We start from the raw sequence: 15008 nt of genomic DNA on the forward strand, positions 1-15008 counted from the left end.
TACGGTGGGGTTAGCATCAGAGAGAGGACCACAGGCCCCTAGCACAGCGCACACTGAAATAAGCAACAACAGAGAACCACCATGCTCTAACAACCTCTCAGGTACCAGAAACTCCTCAGGAATCTAACAGCAGGGTTAAGGGACAGCCCGGCGGCTGTCAGCGGGCTTCCTACCAGCTCAGGATGGAGCTGGGCACTAAGAGTTCAGCTGGAAACGAAGCAAGCCCCAGTGAAAGACTGCGCCTCTCAGCCAAGCACAGGTGACAGATACAACTCGAACACACTCGAACCTTTCAGCACCGGGCTCCATGGACTTCCCTGGCCAGAGTCTCCAATTCTGCGAATTCTTTCCGTCGTTGGTTGGGATATGTTTGTGAAGTGCCACGTACTGTTCTGGATGAGGGGCCACGGCAGGGCAAAACCAAGCCCCTGCTGCCTCCAGCTTATGTCCTCCTGGGAACAACAGCGGCCCAACAGACGCACCTCAGGCGGTAAGTGCTATGGAGGAAAGAGAACAGGGCTAGGGGCAGGAGGGGTGTGCAATTTTACTCAAGTCAGCCTGAGCAAGTCAAATAAACATCTGAACAGAAACTTAGAAGTAAGAGGGCAAGCCTGATAAAGACCTAAGAGTCTTCCAGGCAGAAGGAAGGGCTGGGCACAGGGATGAGATGAAGGGGGGCCTCAGGGACTCCGAGGGAAGTGAGGGGTCGCAGGAGTAGTGCCATGGTTTGACTTACACCATCTCAAAGGATCATTCTGCTTGCTCTGCTGAAAACTGACTGTGGGGCAGCAGAATCAGGAGTCCACCATGGTGATCCAAATGGGAGATGGTGTGGGGGGCTTTAGCCCAGGACGGCAGCCATCGAGGGGGTGCGAAATAGGCCGTTTCTGATATGTTCTGAAGGAAAAAGCAATGGGATTCTCTAAGCAACTGAGACCTTGAGAAAAAGAGGAGGACTGTGAGGCTGCTGGCCTGGGCAAGCAGAAGGACAGAGCTGCCCTCTACTGAAACAGGAAGACCGTTTGGGGAGGGACATTTTTACACAAGAGAAACTCTGGGACGGTCAGGGGTAATTCTGTGTTCTCTACAGACGTAGTATCCAAAAAACTCTGCCTCCCACAGCTGAGAATTCAGAACTCAAGTTCACAGCCTCCCTTGCAGCTAGGATGCAGTTAGGTGGCTTAAATTCTTTCAGTTAGACCAACCATAGCTGACTTCGATTTGGAAGTAAGCACAGTGCATTTTGCTTAATGCCAATTTCTGTGGCTCTGGACAGCAGTGGCTGAGTCCCCGGTGGGCACTGGAACCCTTCCTGGAACCCTCTGCCTCCTTCCCCATTCTGTGCTTGATTACTCTCGTGACCTCATGCATACATGTGGTAAATTGGCTTTTAACTGTCCTTCTGGAAATGACTTCGAGTATGGTGTGATATACCTGATGTCAGGAAGACTTAGGGCCAGTGAGGTCACCAGTTTACCACTCCTTTCATCCTTTGTTTTTGAAACCAATAACGAAGAAGAACAGCCAGAACCCAGTCCGAGACACCAATGGGGAAGGTGTCTCCCTTGCAGCCCAGTGGACTTAAAAGGAATTCCGGTCTTTTCTCTTCTCCCAGGTATCAAAATTTGGCCAACTACTGGGGAATAAGATCCTCTCATCTCCAAGACCTCTGATGACAGGCACAGGACTTACAAGTAGGAAGCTGAGAAGGAAAGTCTTACTTTTCTAGGAAGCCCAAAACACCGACGAAAACTTCCGAGGATGGAAAATGCTTAAAATGTCTAGATTACTGGGATATCAGAAAATCTTAGGAAATTTAAAGGTAACATACTCATTAAATGAAAGGAAGTCTCCTTTTCGGTTGCCCCTCTTAAAGAAGTATTCTGAGGTCCTACGGCCCATCGGCCAACAATTATCCCGACACTTCCTTTTTCCCCTGCTTTCTCTGCAAGCAATGATAACGATGATATTGATTATGAATGGACACCTAATCCTTACAGGCCATACTGGGAAACTGTCCCTGTTTAGCTGTCTTTCTGGGGTGCATCTCAGATTGGAGTTCCCTTCCCAGGAGACATTTCTCCCAAGACCTCCTCAGGGCCCTCTACAACTATCCAGGGGAGCTAGTTTTTCTCAGTCTCAGGTCCATTAAGTGAAATTTAATTATTGCCGCAAAAATCCCTTCGCATTTTAATTCAATGCTTTCAGGTTTTGCTACTTGTATCAGTCTTACCCTTTGTTTCTGAATGTTGGATGTTTTCTAGAAACTGACCTGGATCCTTCCCTTTGACTAACCCTGAAGAGCCAATTCCACTGGTTTATTCGGTAGTTATTAAAAAAGAAAAGAGAAATTATGTTTTTAATGATTCACTACCAACAGAGAGACTAGTTTGGTTACTTCTTTGGAATACAGTCTGTTTTCTCGATTAAACCCACTTCTTCACAGGAAATAGGAAGCTGGGTACCTCCTGCTGCCATAGACAGTCACTAAGTCTTGGTTTGGGGCTAAGTTAGGAGGCAAGGGATGTTTGCTTTATACATACACTCTAACCACACTCAGGTCTCAGCTGCAGAATTTCCAGGAAATTTCTAACACTGGATCCCACACGGGGAGTTCCTCCTGAGGCTGGGGAAGCCAGGCTGAGCCAACTCCCGAGCGCCAGGGGGGCATCCGCACAGCCACTCGTAGAGAAGCAAGGCTGCCGCTCTTCTCCTGTTTGTCACCTCGTGTTTTCCTTCTTCTTCCCTTCATGCTCTCACCCATCTTCTTGATCTTCTCCTTCTCTGCTAAAATGTTTTTTTCCCCTAATTTCATTCACAACTCCAGATTTAGTTTTTAATGTTATTTCCCAAAATGAAAAGTAAAAATGGCCTTCATAAATTTGTTACATACAAAAATAACCAAACTGTCATAAAGAACTTCTGACCATAAAAAATTTCACTTTTGGCTACTAACATGAAAGAAAAAACTTATTTTGCCCTTAAAAAAAAAAGATTTCTATTTATTTGTTTGAGGGAAAGAGAGAAAGCACAAGTACACACGAGTGGGGGAGGGGCAGAAGGAGACGCAGAGGGAGAAGCAGGCTCCCCGTGGAGCAGGGAGACCGATGCGGGGCTGGATCCCAGGACCCTGAGACCATGACCTGAGCCGAAGGCAGACGCTTAACTAACTGACTAAGACACCCAGGCGGCCAGAAAAAACCTGTTTTAAGAGACAAAAACACAGCCACTAAATCCCTCTTCATGGGAGTTAAAGAGGAGTGAAATTAACAGCACAGAACGTAAGTCTAAAAAGTCCTTACTTCTATTCAGAATTCACTGTACATAGTTTATCCTAATGTTGGACAGTATGTACTTATTTTCAGAACTACTTCGAAAATAATCATGTATTAAATGAGTAAGTAATTACTGGGTCTCTCTTTGCCTCCTTTTGTGACCCCAAATAAAGTTAGCATCTCAACCTTATGATTTTCTACATATTAAAAAGGACAGGTAACATTCTACATACCTAGCACACAACAGGTATTCAGAAGAAAGAAGTTATCTGAGAAACCTATCGCTTTATTTTTTTTTAAAGATTTTATTTATTCACTTGACAGAGAGTGAGACAGCAAGAGAGGGAACACAAGCAGGGGAGTGGGAGAGGGAGAAGCAGGCTTCCTGCAGAGCAGGGAGCCTGATGTGGGGCTCGATCCCAGGACCCCGGGATCATGACCTGAGCCAAAGGCAGACGCTTAACGACTGAACCACCCAGGCACCCCAAACCTGTCGCTTTAAAAATAATAAAATTAGAGTGACTGGATGATTCAGTTGGCTAAGTGTCTGCCTTCGGCTCAGGTCATGATCCCAGCGTCCTGGGATGGAGACCTGCGTCAGGCTCCCTACTCTGCCGGGAGTCTGCTTCTCTCTCTCCATCTGCTCCTACCCCCACCCCCGCTCATGCTCTCTCTCTCACTCTGCTCTCTCTCAGATAAAAATAAAATCTTTTTAAAAAAAGTAAATTAAATTAAAAGTAAATAACTGATCACACTGATTGCAACAATTTGCTCATCTGAGGAAGAAACAGCTCCTTCCCCTCTGGAAAAATTTTAAAGAATGTGGGTTAGTAGTTATATTAATACAACCCATCAAGCATCGACCCATAAATTTCAGAAGACGGTATTTGAAGTCACAAGACTCTAAAATTTAAAACTAAAATGAAAAAACATTAACTGACTATCATATTAAAAGGAATATCCAAGCTAGGAGATCTTGTAGTCCAAGTTCCTCATTTGGTAGATGAGCAGGGTGAGGCCCTTATTTTTCCAACATCGCACACAGATTACAAACATTAATCAGTGAGGGCTGCACTGTTCCAACTCCTGATTCTGGGCCCATTTCATCCCTTTAGGGCAGTGGTAAGCTCCTGACTCACTGGGCAAGGCCCAAGAACAAACTCCCCCAAAGGATGGCAATGCTGCTGGCCCAAAACCTGCTCTGGGGGGTCCTTACTTACTGGTCTGTCTCTGACACCTGCTTGTTAACGCCGGCTGCACAGGGGAGGCACCAGGGAGGCACTGGAGCTCAGAAAGAGACAGAAGGGGGCTGTAACATTCAGATGTCCTTGATATGAGCATCCAAACCTGGAGTGTTTAAAGCAACCTACGAGATTCTAACACTGAGCAAGCTTAAGGACTACTGGCCTAAAATATGCCACTTAGTCACTGTAACTGTCCATTTATCTTCTGGGATTTTTGTTGTTGCTGTTTAGCGATTACTATGGTCGGCTGTGTTTCAGGGAGCACTGAAGTAATGTGGCTGGTTGGTTTTACTGGTATCACCCATTAGCTTTATTTGAATTGTTTACATTTTTAACATAAATATCACATTTGATGTTTCCTTATTTGTAAAAACAAATAAATCAAATTGATTTAAAATATACTCAAGCAATTCTAATAGTCCCTAAAACATATGCTTAAGATTTACATCTCAAAAACAAAAACATAACAGAAAAACTTGAGAGATTTTCGTTGAAAGTCCATGAATGTAAAATACATAGAATTCATATGTGAGTGACAAAACAGTATAAGCTACAAGCAGAGAACAGGCGCTGACACCACATATAATCTTTAGAGTATCTAGAACAATGTAAACGTTCAGATAAAAAAACAAATATATCAGTATAAACTTTCTAATATAAAAGGAGCAATCCAAACTACAAAGAGAAATCATCTCACATTTTCTCATTAAATTTTCAAAGATGAAACCTGGTCTTTGCTCATTTTTAGGAAAAAGGCTAAGATTTAAAAATTTCTATTTAACTTGAAATGTGACCTCTTCAAATCCTCCTCCTCTAAGAATGTCATATTGAATGCTTCAAAATATGCTTAAATTCAACTACAATATAAAAAGTAAATAAAACCAGTTAAGTATTCCAGAAATTTACATTTTAAGGAGCAAATAAAAATTATCATATCTACAAATCTTTTCAAAAATATTCTCTTGGTACAAAACTCCATCTACAGGGAACTTTGGCATCAAAGATAGTAGCATCTGCTATCTACTTGGAAGCAGAAATAGGAGGTGTAAATGTATTTTGTTGGTAAACTTTAAATACCTTCACGTTCACTGATGAAGAACAACTGAGGAAATCAAGACAAAATGTGGCCAACAAAAGGCCATTATTTATACAAATTTGCAATCAGCTGAAAGGACTCCAAACATTTCAGGTGTACAAGCAAAGCACTTGGCTCCAAGTCTCTTAGTACAGAACATGCCTATATAAAAATGCTGCAAATAACACAGTGAAAGAAATCTCTCAGCCTTCATTATTTTACTGCCCAAAATGTTTACCTTCATTTTATTCACGTATTTGTTTGTATATGTATGCATATCTATACACACATAAAATGCACGCTTAATATATTTAATATGCATATACAGATACATTTTGTTACACGAAGATACCACTGTCACACAAATGTTCTGTTTTATGTAAGTGTGTGCAAGCACTCCTGTGCACACACAGGTGTGGGCAGGTGTGTCTTTGGGTGAACATAAACTATCAAAAAATTAAAACAAACACTAGGCACCCATCCTTGTCCATTATGTTGACTCAAGCCTTCCTTTCTCATGCTATCGCACCCCATTATGCTCCTTAAAAATAGGAAGTCTAAGGTCTTTTTAGGCAAAACCAAAATTAAGCCCTGATTATCGTATTCACATTTAGGATTCAGAGACTGAGCGCAAACAAACATTCCATGTCCAAAAACTCTGGAATTGTTAAGTCTTTAACCAATCTTGCCCCCCCCCCCATTCATGGTGACTTTTCAGAGACATTGTTCAAACTGTATCAAGACATAATTTTACCTGTATTTTTAAAAATAAACATTTTTTACAGAACAGACTGACAATATAAAGTAACACAGGTGGGAATCTAGAACTTGCTTGGCTGCCTCAGTAACCCCAAAGAAAACATTTATTTTAGCCAAACAATTGTTATGTTTGTCTCCTTTTAGAAACATCTGCTGCCAAAATAAACATTTGCATTGGAAGAAGTGTTTTGGCTGTTAAGATGTACCAAATAAAATGCTTATGTTCTGAAATAAATATTTTACTCAAAAAACACAGAGCAAAATAGACATATCCAAAGGGTGCAGAAGATAAACTAAAGACACAAATGAGAATACCTACTGATTTCTAAAGTCTTTTTCAAAAGAACCTCAACTTTAATTAGGTTTTTAAGGTAATAAGTTCAGCTGGATCACCTTAACAAAAATAACTAATTTCTATTTAATTTTGCCAGAATATCTTTCAAAACAATGATTATATTCTTACTGTCATATCATGCTCTTATTGTTGTAAAGGTCTTTGCAATAACAGATGTGTTCTTTAAAAACTAAAAAAGTCATGTTTTTCCATTCTAAAAACACTCATAAACTTAAATCTCTCACTTTGCCCTCTTTCCCTTTTCCTGGCTTTACATGCCAATAGGCATTAGATTATACATACTTCTGCAGCAAGGTAAGGATAGTTAAAATATCAACCCACTAACCCTTGATAACTCAGGAAAAATCTCACACTACATGCGGTAAATGAAATGTGCTGGACACAAATAAATATACCTTCGCTTCTGTAGCCTATTTCCCTTGGGTGCTATTTCTTTTATATGAAAATCTTTTTTAAAGCAACTCGGCACAGGCCTGTGTATACACTTATGATCACAAAGGACAAGAGAAGTAAAACAAAACATTTGCTCACCCACATCCCTGATCCAGCAAAGGGTACCTTAGCATCTACGTTTTTTTAAAAATCTGAAAAACTCAGAGTCAGATTCTAGTAACCTTAAAGAGTACACTTCCTCTGTGTAGCTCTGTATTAGATGAAATCAGCCAGTATACTTCTGTTAACCATCTCCAGGTTTGAATTCCAGGAGCCTAGAGGCAGAACATTCTCCACAGAGGCATAGAAAATTCATTTCCCCTCTCGGCTCAATAAAAACTCAAGCAGACTAGTTTTTAGAGCACTGTGCAAAACTAATCTGTTTAGCCATGTATTTGCCTGATGAGGTGGCAGAATCAGCACGTGAAAGACCACAAATCTAGTTCCAGTTAATAAATACCAAAATGATGTACTATTATCATGTCATGCCCAAAGACCTAGTCGTGAGTATATTTCAAAAATAAAATTATCACCATACAAATCAAGAATCACCAGGTTAACACTAAAATCTAACACTCACAGTGGCCAGTTCCTCCTCTCAGAAACAAAGAGCAAGCAGTGATACTATCCATGTTAAATTTCATATAAGCATGGCAGTTCTTTCTACCAGAATACTCATTTAAAATTCCCATCTCAGGAGTGGAATGCTAGCCAGGAATCAAACTGTGACCCCTGAGCCAAAGACAACTTACCACTCAGCTGGTAAGTGGGCAACTCAATTTACAAACTTGAATTCCTGCATTTTAATCCTTTGCAGAAATATATGAGCAATATTAAATGAACTGGATTCAGCTCATTAGAGGTTCACAAACCAAACACAGAAAGCTTTGGAGGCTATCCAAAGCAAAGTCATGCCTAGGTGGTGATGTCCACTCAATAAAAACTCAATGTCATCATTATCTTTCAAGTTTTTCCCTGAGAAACATTAGCAGCCATGATTACAAAAATGCTCAGCCAATTACATTAATACTAGGAGAAAACAGATAGGACCAGCAGCCAATCACTGTGCCAGGACCTAGTCTGTGGACAAATTCATAATTACCCAAAATTTACAAACAAAGCAATTCACTGAGAATTCCTCACCAAAGAGCACAGGCTAAACCTAACAAAGTAAATGTGCTCTAATAACCTTTACCCAAAACCTTCTTAACTATTTTTTTTTCCATTTCAAGGCTATTAATTAGCCTACACCTAACTGATCACATGAATTTGGTATTATAAAAGTTGCATCCCCTTTAAAATGTTACACACATTCAAAAGTGCATTCACAGCTATTTTTAGCCTTTTAGTTATCTAAGCAAGATACTATATTTTAAGACTATATTATAACTAAATGAAAGGGTGAAAAAGCAATAGAGATTATTTAGAACTCTCGATTATAAGGTGCCTCGTTAGCGCAGTAGGTAGCACTTCAGTCTCATAGAACCCTTGATTATGATGAACTCAATATGAAAGTTTGACATTTTACGGCCAGGGCCTTCAGTTTCTTACCAGATACACTATTTTCCTTTCATTATCAGAAAGATCTGTCCTTAATTAGAATTAGGCATTTCTTCTGGTTAGCAGTAAAATACCTAATCTAAAATCTTAATTAAAAATTTGCTGAAATACTTGGCGAGTTATCTTCATCAATTTGTCCCTTCAAATAAATCCAAGAGTTACTGGATTTCAAAACTATATAAGAGCCACAGGAATTAACAAACACCAAGAACCTAAGAAAATTAAGGCCACTCTTGTGTATTTGTGTATGTCCTCTACTTTTACCCTTACACATGTGGGGAAGAAAATAATGAAAAAAATATTCCTGGGTAATCATTCTCTCTCTCTTTTTTTTTAAAGATTTTATTTATTCATTTGAGAGAGAGCGAGCATGTGTGCACACGCGTGAGGGGAAGGCCAGAGGAAGAGGAAGAGAGAATCCTCAAGCAGATTCCTTGTGGAGCTAGAGCCTGACCTGGGGCTCGATCCCAGGACCCTGAGATCATAACCTGAGCCAAAGCCAAACGCTTAACCAATTGAACCATCCAGGCGCCCCCTGGGCAAATCATTCTTTACACACTCTTTCCATTTGTTGGATTTCTACTTTGGGATTGCAAACTATGCCAATGTGGAAACCTTGTAAGACTTGAACTCATTCAGAGAAAAAGATAAAGGAGCATCTGGTAGCTTGCCACGAATACCACCTTTCGAAATGACTTTCCAATGTGACATCAGGAAAATATAGTGGGGAAAAAAGAAGATGCAGAAAAACAAGGAGTGATTAGCATCTACTTCTTTCCACTAGTCCTGCTACTTCTTCCCTGCTGCCTGGGTTATCATACAGAACCATCAGGCCCCAAAGGAAATCAGCTAAAGAGGAAAATTAGGATTTTGGCAGCTAGCTGCCTGGGCCTTCTTCCCCTCAACTAAGGGCAAATTAGATTAAAACTAGAAGAAGGAAGAGAGAATCACATCTTACTTTTCAATCATTTACGAATTATTTCCCCCTCACAATTAGTAACCTCAGCTAAAGAGGTTTTACTCTAGGCAGCAAAATGTTGCTGGAAGAAAGGAATCACGTTGAAAAAAATTAACAGTGCAATTAAGTGTGCAAGTGACAGAGAATTCTGGGCAGCCAATTTAATAAAGGAGAGTAAGAACTACTGACAGTAACAAAGGCTGTTTAGGGAACCAACAGCTGGGACTCAAAGGCTGAGCTACTTCTATCTTTCCCTATAACCACCTTAAAATAAAAATATCACCCAAGGAGGGACAAAAGATAAAGAGGAAAAACAATATCCAGTCTATAAAAGAAAAGGCTCAGATGCAACTTCATCAACACTGCTCTGGCGCACTTAAGAGTGTACCATTCTCCACAAGCACTTTAGAGAGAACAGAAGTCGAATCCAATGGTTTTTTTCCCCACAGATGATTTTTGGTCAAACATAGGGAAGAATTTCCAGAGAGGAAGTACATGAAACCCTGGAACAGGTTACTGGCAATGTTATGGAAGAACCTATCGAGGAGGCAGTAAAATGTACACAGCATCAGTCTAATGCACCCCCAGGGTTAAAGACACGGTGTGGGAACTTATAAATAAGGCTTTCTGGTGTATCTCGTGACTAAACACCCTAACGAGTCTGAATCTAATTTAGACTTTTCCTAATTTCATGCTTCCTCAGGCCAACATAACAAGGATCTACTCTCCAGTATCCAAGAGACCAGGTTTACTACAGCTAGAAAGTAGGTGGTCATTTAAGGCAACTCCAACTATTTGATTCTAGAGAAAAAGAAGAAAAATACTGGGTTTTTAAAAGGAAGAGAAGTCTTCTTGTGTTTTAAGTAAAAATACAAAACCCATCCAAATCTAAGAAAACAGATATATACCAAATGCTCTTATATGAAATGAATATGTTAAGAAATAAATGCAAAATAACTTTTTGGGAGAATAAAAAATTTCTCTCAAAGTCGATGCCATTCATGGTTATTTATTTTTTAAATAATTAAAACTTCACCTTACGAAGTCTATTCAAAGTTCAAAATCTGCCAGTCTGACATGAGAAATGTTAGAAAGCCAAGTTCACTTCAGGGGTTTAGATCTATATAACTTGGTGCAAAATGATAACAGTGCCTATCTTTCAAATACAGCCAATAACACAGTAACAGCCCTCTACCAAACAGGTATTTTTGTCCACTTTTTTCTAGGAAGCTCACTTTTCCGTTTTTGTTTTTGTTTTTTTTTAAAGAGAAAGTGCGTGTGTGTGCACACGTGAGGGTGGGCAGGGGACAACAGAGGGACTGGGAGAGAGAGAATCTTAAGCAGGCTCCGTGCTGGGACCCCAGGCAGGGCTCCATCTCATGACCCTGAGTTCACAACCTGAGCAGAAATCAAGACTCCAGTGCTTAGCCGACTGAGCTACCAGGCACACCACCCCCCAGCCTGCTCTTTTTTTAAGCAAGCTCCATGCCCAGCGTGGGGCCCAACTTGGGCAGAAGTCACCATCCCGAGACCAAGACCTGAGCCGAGATGGAAGAGTCGGAGGCTTAACCAACTGAGCCACCCAGGTGCCCCATCACTTTTCCTTCTTTGAAAGAAAAGGAAACTGCACATGTGGTTACTTGAAAAAAACTATGAAAATTAAAAGAAAAAAGAAAATCAGTGAAATCCCCCCTAATTCTCTCAGTACCAATCTTAGGTAGACAGTAAGCAACAAAGACAAAACTTCATCACCAATTTGAAGGGGGGTGGGATTAAAACCAGCACAAACCTGCTGCTGTGGGTACTGCATTCCTCCCATGGCCCCTGGGGTCCGACCCTGGATGCTGATTGGATACCGCTGTGGGCCTGGGGGGCCGTAGGAGCCTCCTGGGTAAGGGCTGCTCTGCTGAGGCTGAGAATGAGGGTTACTGCCCATCCCATACAACTGAGGTCTCTTCATCACCATAGGATCCATTGGGCTGCCCTGGGAAGAAATAAACAAAACACAGATTAAGTCATTATTTATTACAAAGGCAGAAATTTTATTACATATACATTAAAAACACAACTATATCCTTACTTTTGACAATATTAAAAATACATAATATATACAAATACCAAATCATTATGTTGTAACACCTAAACTAGTATGTTGCAAGTCAATTATTTAATTAAAAAAAAAAAAAAAAGCTGGCAAATAAAAACCCAGAAGAACGTTTAGGAAAAAAGCCTAGATGGCTACAAGACATTTATTGTTTACTTTTAGGAAGGTTTTAACAATTACGAGGGATCCAGTGTAAACAAGAGAAGGGAAGAGTTTGCAGAGAGAAAACATCTGCATCTAAAATTCTACTACACATATAGGAAATGAGCATGATAGTTAATCTCACCCAGCTCCTTTTAGTTTACTAGTAATAAAGTATACTGAGTGGTTAGCAATGCTTTTTGACTTCAAAGTATTCTTAGAACAACTACTTTAATTTGGACCTGAGTCTGCAACTCCTGATCAAACATTAATGCATCTGAGTGCTCATTAGAAAGTGAAAGGGGAGATTTTAGATAATACAGAATGTCTAGGGTAAAAATTTTCAAAGATCACTAGTGCACATGAATAGGTACCCAGACTATGAGTCACAAGCCACCTTCCCTATGTCAGTATCTTACCAAACATAACCAGTTCAAAACTAAACTCTGACTTTTATTTTGGATTTAGTGAGTCAGCCCATGGGCCTCAGGGCCAAGGCGATCCAGGAGAGCCAGAACTAGAGCCTCTGCTGGGACTTTCTTGCCCTGGGTGCTTCAAAGGAGCAAAGCAGTGGTGGGGGAAGTCCCTCCCCACGGTGCTACAAAAGCCTGCAGCATTCATCCAACAGATCCCTCCCTCCTTCCTTCCTTCCTTCCTTCCTTCCAAATCCATATATTGATCCCTACTGTATGCCAGACTCTAAGGCTTAAAGATTAGCAGATTAAATGAGAAAGCGCCAGGCTCGAGCTGGGAAGGGACAGGGCACAGAGTACCACAGAGTAGAAAGCAGAAAGCAGAGGCTCAAGGGAGGTGAGCTGCCTGATGTGTATGAGGAGACATAAGGAGTTCAGATCCAATGAAGGAAGAATTTGCAGAGAAGGAGGTGAAGCAGGCAGAAGCCAGTACGTGCATGAGCCCTGCACGTCCTCTTAAAAGGCTTCAGATTGCATCCTGGGGTGAACCACTGGGTGCTTTTGACAGAGAGCTGTAGTCGGGTCCAGCTTTTGGAAAGCCTGCTCTCGAGCTGCTGCCTGGAGCCAGGGCGGGTGCTGCAGCCAGCAAGGTAAGCTGAGGTCCTGAACCGGTGGCCCCTGGAGCCAGGACGGGTGCCACAGCCAGCAGATAAACTGAGGTTCTGAACTGGTGGCGTGGTGGGAGAGAGCAAGCCCAGATTCAAGTAATGGTGGAAACACAACGCAACTTGGAGACAGAGCGATGGAAGAAGACAGGAGTCAGTGGAGGCTCAATAGATGGTGAGAGACCAACTGAGACAGATATGCAGAAGTAGAAGCAGCTCGACCCTCCCGCCCATGTGCCAGAGGGAGCCTTCAGGGTCCTACATATAGGAAATCTGAGGTTCCTACAGGAAATCCAGCTGAAAACATCTAGAAGGAAGGGACCCAATATGTTTGGGGAGTAAGTGCTGATCTAGAATGATAAATAGGGAAAAGTCAGCACATAGAGGATATATGCTCCCTAAAGGGTGGCGATTCTTCTCTTTTACTCACTACTGCATCTCCAGGACATAAGTCAAATAGTACGCCTGGCATATAATAAAATGTTCAACAAATACTGGATGATTTAATCAACAGGAACCATATAAAAACTCAAGAACTCTATCCAGGAAGAATACATCAAAAAAGAACAATGTGTAGAGGACAAAATTGTAGAGAATATCACCATTTTAGGGAGAAGGGAAAGGAGGAGCCCATAGCGCAGCCAAAAGGATGGTCAGAAAAAAAGAGATTCTAGAGAGTCTGGGGTCATGGAAAAGGAGGAACTCATGGGTCGCAACAAACTAGGCACGCCAAATGCAAGCCAGGTGTCCAACAGGTAAGGGCTAAAAGCTTTTTCTATACTCGATGACTAAAAGGGAAGTGCTGGGTTTGGGAAGGAAAGCCTCATCACAGAGGTGAGAGCAGTCGTTAGAAGATAAGCAATGAAGGCATGAATGGGAGGTGAGAGGTGAGCCAGAAGCATAGACCCCAAACCCAAGCTGGGGAAGCTACAAGAACGGGCAGTCTTTCCTCCTGCTGATACCCCAGCCCAAGGCTGCATGCAGTCTTTGCCCTCCTTCCTTCATGTCTAGTATGTGCAGTGTGCCAGGCACTGGAGGAAAATGAACAGCCTGTCCTGGAGAAATGAGCAATTCACTGAAGGAGACAGGCTGAACAAAGATTAGAATGCATGCAGTAGACATCCTAACTGGACACACAAGGCACTGAGAGGAGGGAGCATCTCAATGGGTCTGCGATGGGCTTTAACAAAGCCCTTCTATAGAGAAACTCAGCTCTGAGAGATTGACAGGAATTTGCCAGGAACTGATCTCACCTGAATGAAAGTATGTGTAGGCCAAACAGTTCTGCTCAAAATTCACAATTTCATGGAATTTTAGATGTGTTACTTTCACCAGTCAAGGAAATTTTGTACTCACAATGACGACATACTGATGTTACACAACCTGCACTAACCTCACAATTCAACACACAAACATACACGTTGATATAGTGTCGTAAGACGAAAATCGAGTATTAAGAACTAAGTTTTCCCAGAATGATTTAAATTAGAACATCTGTCTTACCAAAGCAAAATGTAATAATTTTCCACACTTTCTTTCAAAATATAAAATAAAATTTTCTATGGAAGTGTGAAAATCAAGGCTTTAGCTGGTGATCTCAGAAGGCGCAGAGTGAATGAATGGCCAAAAGAGAGGCTAAATAAATCAGATTTCAAACTACATTTTGAATACAGAGTCCTGAGGCAGCCCTATCTTCACATTCAATCTGCATTAGCCAGGACATAGGAACGGTCTACTTATTTCACTTTAAATAGTGTACCACCAAAACTGGCTTAATTAAAGCAGACATTTAAAATGGAAAAATAATTGGAATGTCTATATTTTAATGCTATAGATAACAGTGCAGCAAATTCATCTTATCAGTGACTAAAATTGTTTTGTAATATCTATCTCATCACTGCCATAATCTCTCACAGCCCCACTTAAAATTCAGTTAATTTGTACCCATGTCAAAAATGTTAGCTTAAGGGGTGCCTGGGGTGGCTCAATCGTTAAGCGTCTGCCTTCAGCTCAGGTCATGATCCCAG

At 41.2% G+C, this 15008-nt stretch overlaps 1 protein-coding gene across 10 annotated transcripts in view; it reads right to left on the reverse strand.

Moving 5' to 3' along the window:
• The window catches only part of ARID1B (AT-rich interaction domain 1B), a 437415-nt gene that overhangs the window by 375722 nt on the left and 46685 nt on the right, over positions 1-15008 (reverse strand). For all 10 annotated transcript variants that reach the window (XM_027601115.2, XM_027601112.2, XM_027601114.2 and 7 more), the window contains one exon: positions 11448-11642. In XM_027601115.2, the coding sequence (XP_027456916.2) occupies positions 11448-11642 (195 nt within the window). The remainder of the gene's footprint in view (positions 1-11447; positions 11643-15008) is intronic.

Source organism: Zalophus californianus, chromosome 7 (genome assembly GCF_009762305.2).
Source record: "Zalophus californianus isolate mZalCal1 chromosome 7, mZalCal1.pri.v2, whole genome shotgun sequence".
Lineage (NCBI taxonomy): Eukaryota > Metazoa > Chordata > Mammalia > Carnivora > Otariidae > Zalophus > Zalophus californianus.